Source organism: Nicotiana sylvestris, chromosome 8 (genome assembly GCF_000393655.2).
Source record: "Nicotiana sylvestris chromosome 8, ASM39365v2, whole genome shotgun sequence".
NCBI classification, from domain to species: Eukaryota; Viridiplantae; Streptophyta; class Magnoliopsida; order Solanales; family Solanaceae; genus Nicotiana; species Nicotiana sylvestris.
In genome coordinates this window covers 222383800-222401780 of record NC_091064.1, presented here as the reverse complement: position 1 = coordinate 222401780, position 17981 = coordinate 222383800, and the positions used below count along the sequence as shown (strand labels likewise).

The window sequence follows — 17981 nt, the reverse complement described above, 5'->3', positions numbered from 1 at the left end:
TATTTAGTGATTAAAAATTTGAGAAATGTTGAGTGATCTTCTCAGTGCTGTATAAATAGTGATGTAACCTTTCTGCTACAAATAAAGAAATATATTTTATTAGGCAATTTCAAATAGTTAAGTGATTATTTGAATACTACACTCCTATTTTGAACCATCGAAAAGGATTTTTTTTCAACGGTCAAGAACTTTAAAATTCCAAGTACACTATGGACTCTTTTAGTAAATTTATGAATTGCTTGACCACAAACAAAAATTAATTACAATAACTTTTTAGCACTGGATTCGACATGCAGCAATTAATAGGATGAAGCTGATCAGTATGCAAAAATCTTCAACAAACCATAGGTGAAATGTATGTTCAAACGCCTACTTCATAAAAGGGCAGCCCTGTGCACTAAGCTCCCCCTATGCGCGAGATTCGGGGAAGGACCGGACCACAATGGCCTATTGTATGCAGCCTTATCTTGCATTTCTGCAACAAATGCAGAAATGTTCAAACGCCTACTTCATAATTTACCAAAAAATTTCAAGTTACAATCTTACTATTTTATGTACTTATTCTGCCTCTTCAGCTGTCAGAACAAGCAATGAATACAAGAATCACAGAAGAAAAAAGATATAAACCAAATCAACAATTTTGACTAACTTCCTATTGATATGGGGATACATACAGCAAACAAAACTGCATTTCTAAGCATTTCTCACTATTTGCTTTTCTTCTGAAAATTCTAAGCTCTGATATTTCTTGCTCTAAATGCACCTCAAAAATGAAGCAAAAACTAGCTTCAACTAGTGTAGAAAGCTCTTCTTTGCACTGGATCAAGTGAATCCATTTTTTTTTTCATGAATTCAACAGACTGTACTCGACGTTATTATGTTGTTCCTGCTTTTCGTTCAAAAATGGAAGACTTCCCGGATCTCTTTCCTCCAGCAGAAGACTTGTGGGTGTATTTTGCGGATAGTGGCTCAGGATTAAGTCGATTTCATCTCCACTGATCTCTTTGTGATTCAGAAGAACCTACAGGATAAACATGCACATGAATCAATCATATCATCACCTGGTTTAACTAAACTACGCTAAATAATTTGGACCTAAGCAACTTTTAATCACCCTAAACAATTGGTGGCGCCTTTTTATATAAGAAGCATTTTCAAACATCAAGTTTTTGTTTAATTTCTTTTGACTAGGAAGTTCTATTTAAAAGTCTGCAAACTTCAATGACGAACATGTCAAGAAGTAAGTACCTTCACTGTTTTGAGCAAAGCAGCATCGTGCTGCCTAAGCAGAGCAACGGTCTTCCCATACATATCACATATGAGCTCTTCTGTCTTCTTAGCAATATCATCATCCAAATCAAAGTTGGTAGGAGGCTCAATTAAGTCATAATCATCATATAGCGATCCTTCAAAGTCAAGCCGTGGACCCACAAACCTCACTTTCTTTCTCCAGGGGGGAGGTTCTCCGTGTATGGCCATTGGGTTTTCCATATTCCATCTGTTCAAGGACGTAAGTCACAGCTCTAGCAAATACTGCAATGCAAATATAATTACAATTAATGAAAAACGTACATTGTGATTATCTTACGAGCAAGCCAAGACGCATCCGCAAGGTAGTTTACAGATGCTCTTGAAGTATCACGTCCGTAAATGACTTCTTCAGCAGCTCTCCCTCCAAGAAATACCTTTCCAAAGATATGCATAGGCGACCATCAGTTTTGCATATTGGAATAATAAAGAGCAAGCACGAATCAGCATAATAACTTCAAAATTAGTACCTGAAGGCGGTGAAGCAACTGTGGTAGCCGCTCAAACATGTACGACTCATCATCAAGACGGTTGAACACAACTTGGGACAGGGTCTGCATTGCATCACTTCTAAATTTTCAGTTATCAGAGGAAAGAATGAACATTTTTTAGATGAATTCTCTAGTAAAAACGTACATGAGACACCCAATACAAGTTCAACTTTGTTAACAAATGGACCTTGGGTCTTACTCAATCACAAAAGCTCACCTAAGCAGTGAGCATCATCCAAGACCGTAGAAGGAGACTTAGACCATATAAAGAGACTGAACTACAAACCATACACTTAACCGATGTGTGATCTAACACCCTCCCACACGCCCAGGACTGGACATTTGGAGTGTGATATAAAATATGGGTAGCCCAACACTGGTACCAATACAAGTTCAAGTTTGTTAACAAATGGACCTTGGGTCTTACTCAATCACAAAAGCTCACCTAAGCAGTGAGCAACATCCAAGACCGTAGAAGGAGACTTAGACCATATAAAGAGACTGAACTACAAACCATACACTTAACCGATGTGTGATCTAACACCCTCCCACACGCCCAGGACTGGACATTTGGAGTGTGATATAAAATATGGGTAGCCCAACACTGGTGAGGCCAAAATTAGAGGAAGGACTGGCTCTATACCATGTTAAAACAATAACCATGGACCTAGGTCTACCACAAAAAACTAGCTCAAGTGGTGAGGATTGTCTATTATAGTCCATGCACTTCAATCGATACAGGATTCTAACAACGCCGTAGCCTAGTAATATAGAACTCAATGAGCTAATATAGAATGCAGGGAAGATATACATGAAATATCATTTTGGTTACAGTGTCAGGAACAAGAAAGGGAAAAAGAATAATAAGACAAGAAAAAGCAAGGTGAAAAAAAGATGATGTTCAAAGACGGAGCAACTAGAGAATAAACCAAACCTGGCCACGTGGATTGATAGATATTCGGTCACAACGCTCAACGTTTGCATTCTCATAATGCCTTAAAAGGTGAGAAGTCAATGCAGCCCCCACTTCAGTAACAGCTCGACGACACTGTCCCTGATGACCCAACTCAACCCCAACCCGCTTAGGTCCTACCGTAAGTCGGTCAACTGCATCATCCATATCTGAATGAAGAATTGAATTATGCCCTCTCCTGACTGCTACCAGAGCAGCCTCCTGGAGAAGCTGAGCTAGCTTTGCACCTGACCATCCTGAAATGCAAGACCACCATTTAAGAAAGACTGGCTTGAAGATGATCTCTTATGAACTAAAAGGAATAAAAGCTGAATACCAGGTAAATTTTGGGCATAAGTAGCCAAATCAACAGTATCTGATAATTTAACTTTGCGTGCATGTACTTTCAAAATGTCCAATCTTCCTTTTGCATTGGGAGGCCGAATTCTTATCTGAAAAAGAAAAATGTAACATATATAAGTGAGGAATAAAGACCAAATAGCGAGTGTAAAGAAAATGGACACTTCGTAACTGAGTCATAATCTCTTATAAGCTGTTGTAACTTGTGATGCTAATATTTTGTTCAGGGTGCTTATTCCAAATAGAATCTACCGAGAACAATTGATGTCTCAACAAAATAACAGCATTTGACAAGTTTCCTGGAACGAAGAATGATTCCTACTTTGCAAGTCAAACAATATTTCGCCCTTAAACAACAACTATTAGGATTCAAAAGCCCAAACATGGTGGCCCCCTCCAAGGACATTGTAAGGAACTTTGCAGTACGCTATGCATCGCATACCGTATTCCAGTTTGATATGGAATTATAACACTTCAATTTTTATTTTATTTTTGGTTTGATTAGTTTTTATCATACTCCTTTTTATCCAGCATATGGGAACATCTATAAGAAGTCGAGAAATTATGAATAGAAGCCTTCTATAAATATGGAAAAAGTTGTCTGCCTCCTCACAACCAACATAAGTGCACACACAGAGAACCACAAATAGAGTGATTCAAGCCATGAGGAGCTGAGACAATAAAGAGTCTAATTCAATAGGAGATACAAACCTTGCGATCAAATCTACCAGGACGAAGAAGGGCGGGATCTAATAAATCCCTTCGATTTGTGGCTCCCAAGAATATAACGCCTTTACCAGTATCAAATCCATCAAGTTCAATCAATAACTGGTTCAGAGTAGTTTCCCTTTCTTGAGTTGCCGCATTATAGAGGTGGTCAGTTGATTCACTAAATATTCCTTGACGCCTGTTTATTAGAATAATATTTTCAGAAACTATAACCACTGCACATGTATACAGGTCTTTTAAGAACAACAATGACTATTTCTTCAAAATAAAAAAGAATATCTAGACAACCACAGAACAGATTAGCATTGTCCACAACATGAAATTAATATCTTCAGGTTCAAAAATCCAATTTTAATAGTTCTACCACTAGCTAAAAAGGGGCTACGATAGGAGAGACACCAAGATGCTCAGCTCCAGAATATCCATGGGATGAGCATACCATGGTTTATAATAAGCTAAATCAGTAAAAGTTACGCACATGCACCATTATTCATTTAGACAAACATCCATACCTTGTTGCGAGTGCATCGATTTCGTCGATGAAGATAACTGATGGTCTATTCACCTGTGACAAGAATCATGGCTTTCTTCAAAACATAAAAAGGGAAAACCACATGGTTCATTGACTACGTATTATGCTCACCTTGGCTCTCTTGAACAAATCTCTAATACGAGCAGAACCAACACCAACTAGAACTTCCACAAATTCAGAACCAGCCATTTGATAAAATGGAACACCAGCTTCACCTGCTATTGCCTTGGCAACCAGGGTCTGAGAAAAGCATCATATAGGATTTTAGTAATGACTCTTTGTTTCTGAATGTCCGTATAAGTTTTGAATTGGAACAACGAACCTTGCCACATCCGGGAGGTCCCTCCAGAAGTACTCCATGGGGCGGCTTGATCCCCATTTTATCAAATAGTTCAGGATTCTTCAAGTATCTTACCAACTAGCCAGCACAAATTGGCAGGAATTAGAAGCGTTTTAATCTAAAGACTGGCTGAACGGAAAAGAATAATAGAACAAGGAAGCATTATCCGTGGTGTAAAACGATGTTACCTCTTGAAGTTCTTCAACTGCTTCCTCAATCCCAGCCACATCACTAAATGTGACTCCAGTTGAACCCTGAACAGAAACTTCTTACTTAGAGACACAATATTGGCCATAATCTACAAAGAGAAGTCGTGAATGTCCATGATCAGAGCAAGTTAGAAATTGGAAACTCACATCAACACGTGCTTGTGGCTTAGACTGAGAGAATTCTATGCCTTGCCATATATCCTGAATGAAGCACATAACATCTTCAATTTTGCAAGAAGCAAGTATTAATGAACTGCTAATTCTAGGATAGGGAGTATTACTCACCCACTTTCTGAAGTTCTTAGGTCTTCGTGAAAGAGTGAACCGGACAAGAAGAACCATAGTCAAAAAAACAAGCATGATTGGTTTCAACATCTCAATACTGGCAGAGACACCACCAAAAGTGTACACTTCATACAACTTTGAGAAAATTCCTCCATCAGTAAAAGCATCAACAACCTTATCCCAAACCCTTTCTAAGATACCAAAGATGAGACCAAAGAATAGCTTAAGAAATGGTTTGGCCACAGGCCACATGACATACACGGCCACAGCAAAGACAAAGCTTGTCACAGCAAACACAGCCGAAGCCAGGAATGTACCCACAATCACCGCAGCAGCAATCATTACAGCAGTCAGCATTCCTAGTTCTACCATTACTCTGCTTGATATCTTCGATGCAGCTGGATTAGGATACTCTGGTAATTTTCCCACCCAAGACTGCAATAGGATAACTCTGTAAGAGACAAAGGAGAAAGAAAGAAAGGTTTTTCCAACAGTCTTGAAAAGTCAAAGAGTTTCCACCCTGTTCTCGGGTAAGACACATCTTTATCCTACCAAACTTTAGGTTCTACGGTCTTGTCAATAGATTGGATTAAAAGCACCTACTCCTTCAAGCTACTATAAGGTCAATCTTAAGGAAAAAAGAAGAGATGAAACACCCTTACGCTAAGGGATTTGAGAATTTTTTCAGATATTTTAGGTACTATTTTCCCTTGTGATATAGACAGTCACCAACACAAAAAGATGTTGATTTGTCTGACGATTTTGGAAATATGATCTTAAAGAAATGGGGGATTTGCTATACCGCAATTGTGTTCCTCTTTCCGAGCATCATATATATGTAATTTTTTTATAAGGTCTTTCCAAGCATATCATATAATAAAATTCTAAGACTACTCTGTATATAGGCTGTCACTTGGCATTTAGATGCTGCTATCACTTCCACGAAAAATCTCACCCCAACTATATCCTACTGCAAAAAAAAGAAGGAAAAGAAGCTCATCCAAATAGACTGCACATAAATGAATCAACAGTCTAAGTTACACTCATTTGTTGCTCTCTTTTTTTTCAAAATAAAATGCGCGATTTCTATCAAATTTTAGCATCTTCCGCTAATCCTACAAGCTTTCAAGTGCATTATGCGGTCTCTGCCATATGGGGCCAAAGAGTTACTTAAATATATAATGAATTTATTCTACCCACAACGAGTAAGAGTTAAAGATAAATATAACCTTCAAACCTATCAATATTAACCACAATGCGCAGTAACAAATATTATCAGCCAATATACTTTTGTCTATAACAACAACAGCAGCAACAACAACATACCCAGTGTAATCCCCCGAGTGGAGTCTGGAGAGGGCAATATTTACGCAAACCTTACCCCTACCTTATGAAGGTAGAGAAAATGTTTCCGTTAGAGCCTCATTTATAGCTACATCTATATTTGAGTTTTAAGTGCACGTATACTTCAATTATATTGTTATTTTCTCATTGCAGCTTATACTTGTCTGCTTACATGTCTTTTTGTCGAATTCAAATATTGCTTAATGTGTTCAACTCTGCACAACAAGGCTTTTTCTTTTCTTTTCTTTTCCTTTTATAAGTAACTGGCACAACAAGGCATATAAGCTTGACTATAGACCCATAAGCCGCTTGAACAAAACAGATAATCTGAATTTAGTAAGCATTTAACCGAAGAAAGTACAGGCAAATTCCATAAAAATTTCACGGGAATTTCCTGTCAGGAGATGGTAACTACAATGAATCAAGACATAATGTGAAAAAGTAATTAAGTTTTCATCTAGAACTTTGCAATTATGCATTTGGTTGATGAACCTCTACATTGTTGCAAAGAGGCATGCCAATCAAATAACAAATGCACTGTCTGCTTAAGCAATATGTTTAAGTTCTTTTAAATTCTCCTTCCACCAGACGGTGAAGCTTGAAGCTATAGTCACTATGCATTCTTTAAAAACGCCGAAAGAAGTGAAATACCATCATTTGCTTCTCGACTTCATATCTTGGCCCCGTGTACTCCTCTAGTAAACGCTGAGCTTGATTTTGATCCAGCTTCATTGCCCTGATTGATATCAGTAACACTAGTGAATGATCAACACACAAAAATACAAATCTACGATACAAAGTAAAAGAAATTAACCAGTTTATTACACTAACCATTTAGTTCTCTGCAAGCTCTTTTCTCCTGGTATATCCTTCAACTCAACAACAAAATCTCTAACTCCAAATCCCAAAGAAGCTCCAATATCTTCTTTAAAAGTCAACAGCTTTATCTTATCAAATTTCATGTACTTTTGAAAATCCTCCAACTTCATCTTAGGCAAATCCTCAACATTTTTTTCGAACTCCTCTTCTTCAGATAAATTAGCACCAAAAATTTGCTCAGGTACATATAACTTCCCCTTATACTCCCTCAAAATATCCTTCAAATACACATTCTCTGAATTTACTAAATTACCCTCATCACTTCCATTCTTCACTAATCCTTTAAAATTCAACCTTTTTAGTGTCTCCAAAATGCCACCATTTAAACCCTTCTTACCCAAATCCTCTTTTTCCTTGAGGGTATAAAGTTTATTCCCAATTTTGTATTTGGGTTCCACTTGGCTAGGGTTTTCCTTTAAAACCCTAGTCACAAAATCCTCATTATTGCTTCCTTTTTCTTCAGAGGGCTTAGAATTTGACTTCCATTTTCCAAGAATTGCACATGGGCAATGATAAAAATGTGATCTTTTTTTGAAATTCCTATGAAAAGTGGAATTTTTGAAACTTTTTTGATGTGGGAATTTGATTATGAATGAACTCTGCAGTTGAATGTTGGGGTTTGGATGAGTGAAACTTGCTGATATACAATTGTTAGCTGTTGAAAAAGACATGCTTACTGAATTGAGACTAATTAGCTGTTGAGAAACATTTTACTGAACAAAAATTTGGAGCTTAGTTAGCTCTGTAAATTTGTTCTTAGAGTGGACGGAGAGCTACACAAGGGAGAAGTAGAAGATGAAGCTTTTCTATCCGAAATTTCGAATCCGAATTATCAAAACGGGTGCTCTGCTGACCCGTTCTGCATTTAGTCGTTTATGGGTTTAAACACTTTAAACCCTATGTTACATGGAGGAGTGGGTAACTGTTTGAATCGTTTGGTAGGATGGATAAAAAATAAAAATTCTGGGATAAAAATTTAATATTGTTATGAATAGTTTGTACATTGGATACTACTTTGGATACTACATTGGATGCTATATTGGATGTTCATGTTGTGAATAACTTAAAGATTAAATTTCATATTTTATGTTTATCATCTCTACTTTTTATGTCCATCAAAGGCCATGTAATTGCAATGAAAATTTCACCAAAGTGAAAGAAGAAAACACTTCTCCATTCTCTCTATCTCTTCTTATTTATATTTTACTGCATTGCTTTTATTTTATAACACGTTATCAGCACTAAGCTCTAATTTTATTCTTAACTCCCGCTAAGTTGAGCCATATTTTATTAAGGTATGTATCATTATAATCATTTTATTTATGGCAGTACATATCATGTGCTCATTGTTTGCAGATTACTTGTGCGCTTGGGCATCTTAAATAGTTTAAGTACATTGCAGTGATAAAATAACTATTTCCTTCCGTGCTCAACTCTTAGAGGACCTCAAAGTCATCAAACTAGCTATGCACTAATGTCATACTTATAATATTCATGGACTCCCTAGATCAAAACATATCTTTAAGGCATTTTGAAGAACTGTGAGAAATAAATTGACAAGCAATAATTTTATAGTTTAATTACTTTATATTTATTGGAACATATAAATAATGTTAGTCACGTTCAGTTCTATTAACACATATATATCAATAATATAAAGTGAAATGAAACAAGTATGTAATTTCTACTTTATGGCAAGAATAAAATGAAATAGTAGATTGTTAACATGATATAGCTCTATTTTCATTTCTTTTACCTTAATCGTTTTGTTTTCATTAATTGTTTATTATTATAATTATTTCTCTAACTTATTCATCTTTTATGATAGTTTTCACTATGTCAAATTTATCAAAACTTGAATTTGTGGCACTTGACATCACCGGGAGGAACTATTTATCATGGGTTCTTGATGCTGAAATTCACCTTGACGCTAAAGGTCTTGGAAATACTATTATACAAGGAAATGAAGCATCAAATCAGGATAAAGCGAAGGCCATGATTTTCCTTCGTCATCATCTACATGAAGGGTTAAAAACTGAATATTTAACCGTAAAAGATCCACTTGAATTATGGATTAATTTGAAGGATCGATATGACCACCTAAAACTTACGGTATTACCGAAAGCTCGGTATGAGTGGATACATTTAAGGTTGCAAGACTTTAAAACCGTAAGTGAGTATAATTCTGCTATCTTTAAAGTAAGTTCTCTATTAAAATTATGTGGAGACACTATCACAGATGAGGACTTATTGGAAAAAATATTTTCTACTTTTCACGCTTCAAATGTGGTGCTACAACAACAATACCGTGAAAAAGGTTTTAAGAAATATTCTGAGTTAATCACATGCCTACTTGTGGCTGAGCAGAATAATACTCTATTAATGAAAAATCATGAAGCTCGTCTCACTGGGTCAGCTCCATTTCCGGAAGTGAATGTTGTAGCAACATATGATAAGTTTGAAAGAAAACAAAATAATTACCGTGGTCGTGGACATGGTCATAAACGTGGACGTGGCAGGGGGCGAAATAATTATCGTCATTATGGTGGAAATAAATTGGAGAACAATAAGGGTTCTCAAATTAATCATTCAAAAGGTAAAGCTAGTATGTGTCACCGATGTGGTATGAGAGGTCATTGGGCACGCATTTGTCGTACGCCAGAACATTTTGTCAAACTTTATCAAGCCTCTCTCAAGAAAAAAGAAAATAATGTGGAGGCACACTTGACCTTTCAAAATAATGATGATGAAGCAGGTCCCTCAAATAAATATGATTCTAAGGCACATCTTGCATATAAAGATGATGATTTTGAAGGCCTAACAAATATTACTCATTTAGAAGTTGGGGACTTCTTTGAGGATATTGACTGAAGAACTAATCATCTTACTGGGGAATGAAGCTATAAAAGTTGTTATGTTTATGTTTGCAACTAGTTTATTTTTCTTGAGTGTATTTTCCTAATGCATCATGTGTTGCTAGTTTCTACATTTCTAATGTATTTCTTAATGTTTTTTTCCTGCTTGTCTTTCATATTTCTTATGATGTATTATTTGTCTTTTTTATGAAGAATATGAAAATTCCCCAGTCTTCAGTTGGACTCAAGATTAATAAAGATGATATATGTCTTCTGGATAGTGCTACAACACACACTATTTTAAAAGATAAGAGATATTTCTCTTATTTGGTAATGAAAGAAGCGAATGTTAATACAATATCCGGTAGTACAAGATTAATTGAAGGTTCTGGAAGAGCCAATTTATTACTACCAGGAGGAACAAATTTGGCTATTGATGAAGCACTATATTGTAGTAAATCTCAAAGAAACTTATTAAGTTTCAAAGATATTCGCCAAAATGGCTATCATATTGAGACTACAAATGATGAAAAGATTGAATATCTTTATATTACTACAATAATGTCCGGTAAGAAATATGTGCTTGAAATGTTACCTGCTCTTTCCTCCGGCTTATACTACACAAGTATTAGCAGGATTGAAACACATGCCATAGTAAACGAGAAGTTTACTAATCAAGATAATTTTATTATTTGGCATGACCGGTTGGGCCATCCTGGTTCTAATATGATGTGTAAAATAATTGAAAATTCATATGGACATGCAATGAAGAATCAAAAGATTCTTCAATTTAAGGAGTTCTCTTGTGCTGCGTGTTCTCAAGGAAAATTAATTATTAGACCATCAACTATTAAAGTTAGGATGGAATCCCCTGCATTTCTGGAACGTATACAGGGTGATATATGTGGGCCCATTCACCCTCCATGTGGACCATTCAAATATTATATGGTTTTGGTAGATGCATCTACAAGATGGTCACATGTGTGCTTACTATCAACTCGCAATATGGCATTTGCGAGATTGTTGGCTCAAATAATAAAGCTAAGAGCACAATTTCCAGATTATGCAATTAAGACAATTCGTCTTGATAATGCTGGTGAGTTTACATCCCAAGCCTTTAATGATTATTGTATTTCAACTGGGATAACAATTGAGCATCCGGTTGCTCATGTTCATACACAAAATGGTCTAGCAGAATCATTGATCAAACGCCTCCAATTAATTGCTAGACCAATGCTTATGAGAACAAAACTTCCCATTTCAGTATGGGGTCATGCTATTTTGCACGCAGCAGCACTTGTGCGGATAAGGCCCACAAGTTATCATAAAGTCTCCCCATTGCAATTGGCTTTTGGTCAGGAGCCAAATATTTCCCATCTTAGGATCTTTGGTTGTGCGATATATGTTCCAATTGCTCCACCACAACGCACAAAGATGGGTCCTCAAAGAAGGTTGGGGATATATGTTGGATATGAATCTCCTTCTATTATAAAATATCTAGAGCCGATGACTGGAGATTTATTTACAGCAAGATTTTCTGATTGTCATTTTAATGAATCAGTATATCCAACATTAGGGGGAGAAAATAAGCAGCTGAAAAAGAAGATAAATTGGAATGCATTATCACTGTCTCATTTAAATCCTCGAACAAATCAATGTGAACAAGAGGTTCAAAAGATTATTCATTTATAAAATATTGCAAATCAATTGCCAGATGCATTCACTAACCTACCAAGGGTGACTAAGTCACATATTCCAGCTGCTAATGCTCCAATTCGAGTTGATATCCCGACAGAACAATTAATTAAAGCAAATGAGTCTAAGCCATGCTTGAAACGTGGTAGACCAATCGGTTCTAAAGATAAAAATCCTCGAAGAAGAAAAGGAGCAAGTGATCAAAGTGAACATAACACAGAGGTAGTGGCTCAAGAAGAGCCCCAAGATATAACAAATGATAAGAACTTAGGGGAGGTCCAGGTATCTAAAAATAATGAAAATAAAGAGATATCAATAAGTTACGTCTCAACCGGGAAAAGATGGAACCGAAATAATATTGTTATCGATAACATTTTTGCTTATAATGTTGCTGTTGAAATAATGCAACAAGATGAGGATCTTGAACCAAAATCTGTCAATGAATGTAGACAGAGAAATGATTGGCCAAAATGGAAAGACGCTATCCAGGCAGAGTTAACTTCACTTGGAAAACGTGAAGTCTTCGGACCCATAGTTCGAACACCTGAAGGCATAAAGCCAGTAGGGTATAAATGGGTTTTTGTGCGAAAACGAAATGATAAAAATGAAGTCGTTAGATATAAAGCACGACTTGTGGCACAAGGGTTTTCCCAAAGGCCTGGAATTGATTATATGGAGACATATTCTCCTGTAGTGGATGCTATCACCTTCAGGTATCTCATAAATATGGCAGTACAAGAAAAACTTGATATGCATCTAATGGATGTTGTTACAGCCTATTTGTATGGATTATTAGACAACAAAATTTTTATGAAAGTACCTGAGGGATTTAAAGTGCCAGAAACATATAAAAATTTTCGAGAAACTTGTTCAATAAAGCTTCAAAAATCTTTATACGGATTGAAACAATCAGGACGTATGTGGTACAATCGCCTGAGTGAATACATGTTGAAAGAAGAGTACAAGAATGATCCAATTTGTCCCTGTGTCTTTATAAAAAGGTCTGGATCTGAATTTGTTATAATCGCCGTGTATGTTGATGATTTAAATATCATTGAAACTCCTGGGGAGCTTCCAAAAACAGTAGACTGTTTGAAAAAAGAATTTAAAATAAAAGATCTTGGAAAGACAAAATTTTGTCTTGGTCTACAAACTGAGTATATGAAAGATGGAATATTTGTCCATCAATCGACATACACCGAAAAGATTTTAAAGCGATTCTATATGGATAAAGCACATCCATTGAGTACCCCGATGGTTGTGAGATCACTTGATATAAAGAAAGATCCATTCCGACCTCATGAAAATGATGAAGAGCTTCTTGGTGCCGAAGTACCATATCTTAGTGCAATTGGGGCATTAATGTATCTTGCCAATAATTCCCGACCAGATATAGCTTTCTCAGTAAGCTTATTGGCAAGATTTAGTACTTCGCCAACACAAAGACACTGGAATGGTATTAAACATATATTCAGATACCTCCAAGGGACCATTGATATGGGTTTATTTTATTCAAATGAATCCAAGCCATCATTGATTGGTTATGCAGATGCAGGATATTTGTCTGATCCACACAAAGGTCGATCTCAGACAGGCTATTTATTTACAAGTGGAGGTACAACCATATCATGGCGTTCGACAAAACAAACTATGGTTGCTACTTCTTCAAATCATGCAGAGATAATAGTCATTCACGAAGCAAGTCGAGAATGTGTTTGGTTAAGATCTATAACTCAACACATTCAGCAAACATGTGGTCTTTCTTCGAAAGAGAATATTCCAACAATATTGTATGAAGGCAATGCTGCATGCATAGCTCAATTGAAAGGAGGATATATCAAAGGAGATAGAACAAAACACATTTTACCGAAATTCTTTTTCACTCATGATCTTCAGAAGAATGGTGAAATAGATGTACAACAAGTTCGTTCAAGTGATAATTTGGTTGATCTGTTCACTAAGGCATTACAAACCTCAATATTTGAAAAGCTGATATATAAGATTGGAATGCGTCGTCTTCGAGACATTAAGTGATTTTTCATCAGGGGAAGTAACTACACGCTGCACTCTTTTCCTTAACCAAGGTTTTGTCCCACTGGGTTTTCCTGGTAAGATTTTTAATGAGGCAGCAAACAATGCATATTATAAATAACTATGTACATCCCAATATTTTTTTTGTAAGTTTTTAATGAGGCACATTATCTTACATGGACATCCAAGGGGAGTGTTATAAATAGTTTGTACATTGGATACTACATTGGATACTACATTGGATGCTACATTGGATGCCCATGTTGTGAATAACTTAAAGATTAAATTTCCTATTTTATGCCCATCATCTCCACTTTTATGCCTATAAAAGGCCATGTAATTGCAATGAAAAATTACACCAAAGTGAAAGAAGAAAACACTTCTCCATTCTCTCTATCTCTTCTTGTTTACATTTTACTGCATTGCTTTTATTTTATAACAAATATCGCTTTATTTCTTAATTAGTTATTAATCTGGGATAAGTTATGTCAGGATTAAAAATAATACCGATAACTTATACCTGTTCGAGGGTGGAATGGTAATCCAAGGATAAAGCCGTAAAATTGACATGTCCGAGGGTGGAATAGTAATTTCAGGATAAAACAGTAAAATTGACAATCTCGGGATTAATACAATATACCAAACAGTCAATAAAAAATAATTCCAGCATAAATAATTCTCGAATAACTAATCTTAGCATAACTAGTCTTCACACCAAACGACCCCTTACTTTTTTTTTGATTGTTAACTTTTTACTAACTATAGGTATAGGCTTAAATTTCTCCATTACAATTTCTATGCTTTCATGTGATAAGATATGAATTTTGGCTTTCTCCTGTATATGCTGACACTAACAGTATATAAATTTTATGTTATTTGTGCAATTTTACTGGTTATAGCTGGTTCTCATTCTATTATCTAGGTTACTTGTATTAGTCATGATATGAGGAATTACCTATTATCGTAGGTCAATTTTCGGTGATCTCGTATAACGTAAATATATAGAACTTAAACTCTTTGTTTTTTGGCGATTATGTAACACCCCGTAAATTTGGCTTAGGTATGAATAAGATAAAGGAGTAGTAAGGATATATTTTGAACATGTGAAGTCTCATCGGGATGATTATGAGTAAAAATAGTTGTTTCAAAATCAAGATGGAAAGTGAGGTGCATAAGATTTGACAAAATCGACTAAGTTTGCAGAATGTCTGTCTTCCAGCAGGGTTTCGTGAAATTGTGTAAGGCATTTGGAAAATATTCAAAGCATGAAAGTTATAGGCCTTTGAAATAGCTTTCCAATGATATATTGTGGAGCCCAAATGGAGCTCTATGCAAAAAGTTATGTCTGTTTTACAGAATAGTGCGTAAACACCGCATTCGGCCGCGTTTTACCGCGACCGCGGACATGAGGCAGTGCTCCAGCTATTTATCGTGGTCAGGACTGCGGTCACACGTACCGGGACGCAGTGGACGACTTGGGAAGTCATTTTTTAGGCTTATTTCGTCCCCCACAACTCCAAAACATAAAAACTTGCTCTAGAAAGGAAAGCTCTCAAAAACCTAACTCCTTAAGGGTCCCTCCACCACCCAAGGTAAGTTTTAATGGTGATTATAAGTTAATTTCAATTTTCCAACATCTTATTAACATGGGTAAACCCTCCATATCATTAGATATTCGATTGAGACATCATTGTTGAGAGAAGGAAGCCTAAAACTCGAATTCAAAGGGTTTGAACTTAAAAAAAGTAATGTCTTCATCCTCTAATTGATTCTAGCATTGGTTTAATGATTATAAACCCTAGTTCATGAGATATGAGTTGATGTGTTTGATAGAAAAGCATGAACGATTATAGGGTTGGGGTGTTGATTGTTGATTATTGGTTAAGGGTGTTGTTGTTTACCTTATGGGTGATGAAGAATAATGTTGATTATAATCATTTGAGACTTTAGAATTTATCTAGGATAAAGAGAATGGGTTTTTGGGTGTAGAGACACCATTAATAAGGACTATGAAGCTTTATTTTCACCAAGTGTTTGATAAAATGCTTAAGTGACCAAAACATGAGCATCATAGCTAATATGGAATCCCTTTGACTTGTATTGCTATAGATTAAAGTTGAAAGGGTTGACAAACATTGTATTACCCTCAAGGGTAGGAAGTTAAGGTATGTAAGACTCACTCTTTATGTTTGGTAATGTCTATGATTCTCCCTATGTCCCATTCATTATGACCATTACCAGTTTCCTCAAAAAATAACTATGCCTCAGTTCCGTGAATATTAGTAGAACTTCTATTCTCTAGATGGCATAGTTTCATAATTATTCGATATTCTATGAGTTTCACTTATGACAAATCAACTTATTATGAATACCCATCTCAGTCTAATCCTATTCACTATTCCAGTATCATGTAACTCGGTATGGCTCATTATTTCAGTATCATGTATTACAGTATGATTCTTAGTTCCTGATTCTAAATTCTTGAATATTGAACACCTATATTTGGGCCTGAGGCCGTAGTTTATGCTTTATGCATGTTTGGGCCTGAGGCTATAGTTTATGCTTTATGCATTTTTGGGCTTAAGGCCGTAGTTATGTATACGTATACTTGGGCCTGAGGTCGTAGCTTGTGCACATATATATATTGGGCCCGAGGTCTTAGTTTATCAAATAAACAGGTTGTTCATCATTCAGAAGAGGGAGTATTCATATCCTTACTTCCTTGCTCAGTTATCAGTTTTTCAGCTAGCAGTTCAGTTTCAGTTTCAGTATTTACAGTTCTTTTCTTCAGTTGTTTTACATACCAATGCAATTCAAATGTACTAATGTCCCTTTTTGCCCTGGGCCTGCATCTCGTGATGCAGGTAATGATTTTCAGGTTGGCGATTTTGCTTGCTAGGACATCTCGTATCAGCTATTGGTAAGCCCCAGTCTTTCGGGGCCTTATCTCTCTTTTGTTTTAGTTATTATAGTATTTCAGTTAATAAGGTATACCAGGGACCTTGTCCCAGTAAACAATTAGCATTTTCAGTATTCTTTAGAGGCTTCGTAGACTATAACCCAGTCAGTCAGATGTTAGGAGGCTTTCATGTGTTAGCCTTGTCAGCTACTTGTTTATACTTGTAGGCCTTTCAGTATTTTCCGCATCTATGATATTTCAGTCAGACTCTTTAATAGATTATCATGTGTTATATTTACCTCTATCTCATAGTTATACCACATGTTGATCAAACCATACAGTTGGTTCGCTCGGTCACATGCAGTCAGGCACTAAGTACCGTGTTACGCCCAGACCATGGTTCGGGGCGTGACAAAGCTTGGTATCAGAGCCCTAGGTTCAAGAGTCCTAGGGAGTCTATGAAGGCTTGTCTAGTGGGGTCTCATGTGTGTGTGCACACCACACATGTAAACAGTTGACCACCAAGACATCTAGGATTGTTCCATTTCTTTCATACTCTAGATCGTGTAGTTTGAGCTATGCTTTGGGGAATCTTTCTAACCCGTGCGAATTGCATATTTTAGAAAAATGCCTGCAAAAAGAAAGTACACCAGGAGGGCCTCAGCTACTAGCTAGGGGGCCACAACTAATGCTGCTCAGGAGGAGGACACTCCAGCCTAGGAGGTTGCATCGGGCTTAGTGCCCAGTGCTTCAGACATGGATGTCAGGGGAGCTATCCAGTTGCTTACCCAGATTGTTGCTACTCAGGCTCAAAGGCAAGGAATAAGTGATGTTCATGAGATGGGTAGTTCCAGGTCTAGGGAATTCCTCAACATGAAACCTTACATCTTCAAAGGGTCCAAAAAGGATGAGGATCCGCAAAACTTCATTGACGAGGTTCAGAAGATATTTCGAGGGTGATGCATGCTACAGATACTGAGGCAGCAGAGCTTGTTGTGTACCAGCTTAAGGATGTTGCGAACACTTGGTATGAAACATGGGAAGAGTCCCGAGGTGAGGATGCAGCTCTTGC

The 17981-nt window shown here is 36.5% G+C and overlaps 1 protein-coding gene across 1 annotated transcript; it reads right to left on the bottom strand.

Annotated features, from left to right (window-relative positions):
• Positions 1–467: 467 nt before the first annotated feature.
• On the bottom strand, positions 468–8306 carry LOC104224443 (probable inactive ATP-dependent zinc metalloprotease FTSHI 1, chloroplastic). Its single transcript, XM_009776095.2, has 15 exons — positions 7382–8306; positions 7202–7286; positions 5207–5641; positions 5069–5122; positions 4901–4966; positions 4695–4790; positions 4484–4612; positions 4353–4405; positions 3823–4018; positions 3089–3203; positions 2734–3008; positions 1779–1862; positions 1573–1685; positions 1249–1498; positions 468–1021 (listed from the first exon to the last, which is right to left on the bottom strand). The coding sequence occupies exons 1-15, from the start codon at positions 8098–8100 to the stop codon at positions 845–847; spliced, it is 2847 nt and encodes a 948-aa protein (XP_009774397.1). The 5' UTR covers positions 8101–8306; the 3' UTR covers positions 468–844.
• Positions 8307–17981: the final 9675 nt, after the last annotated feature.

What these genes read in the sequence shown, in the direction of transcription:
- LOC104224443 (XM_009776095.2), bottom strand. Translation starts at nt 8,100, where the DNA reads ATGTCTTTTTCAACAGCTAACAATTGTATATCAGCAAGTTTCACTCAT. An exon ending in AGCTTGCAGAGAACTAAATG is followed by an intron (nt 7,287 to 7,381) that starts GTTAGTGTAATA and finishes GATATCAATCAG; the next exon opens with GGCAATGAAGCTGGATCAAA. An exon ending in AGCCACAAGCACGTGTTGAT is followed by an intron (nt 4,967 to 5,068) that starts GTGAGTTTCCAA and finishes GTTTCTGTTCAG; the next exon opens with GGTTCAACTGGAGTCACATT.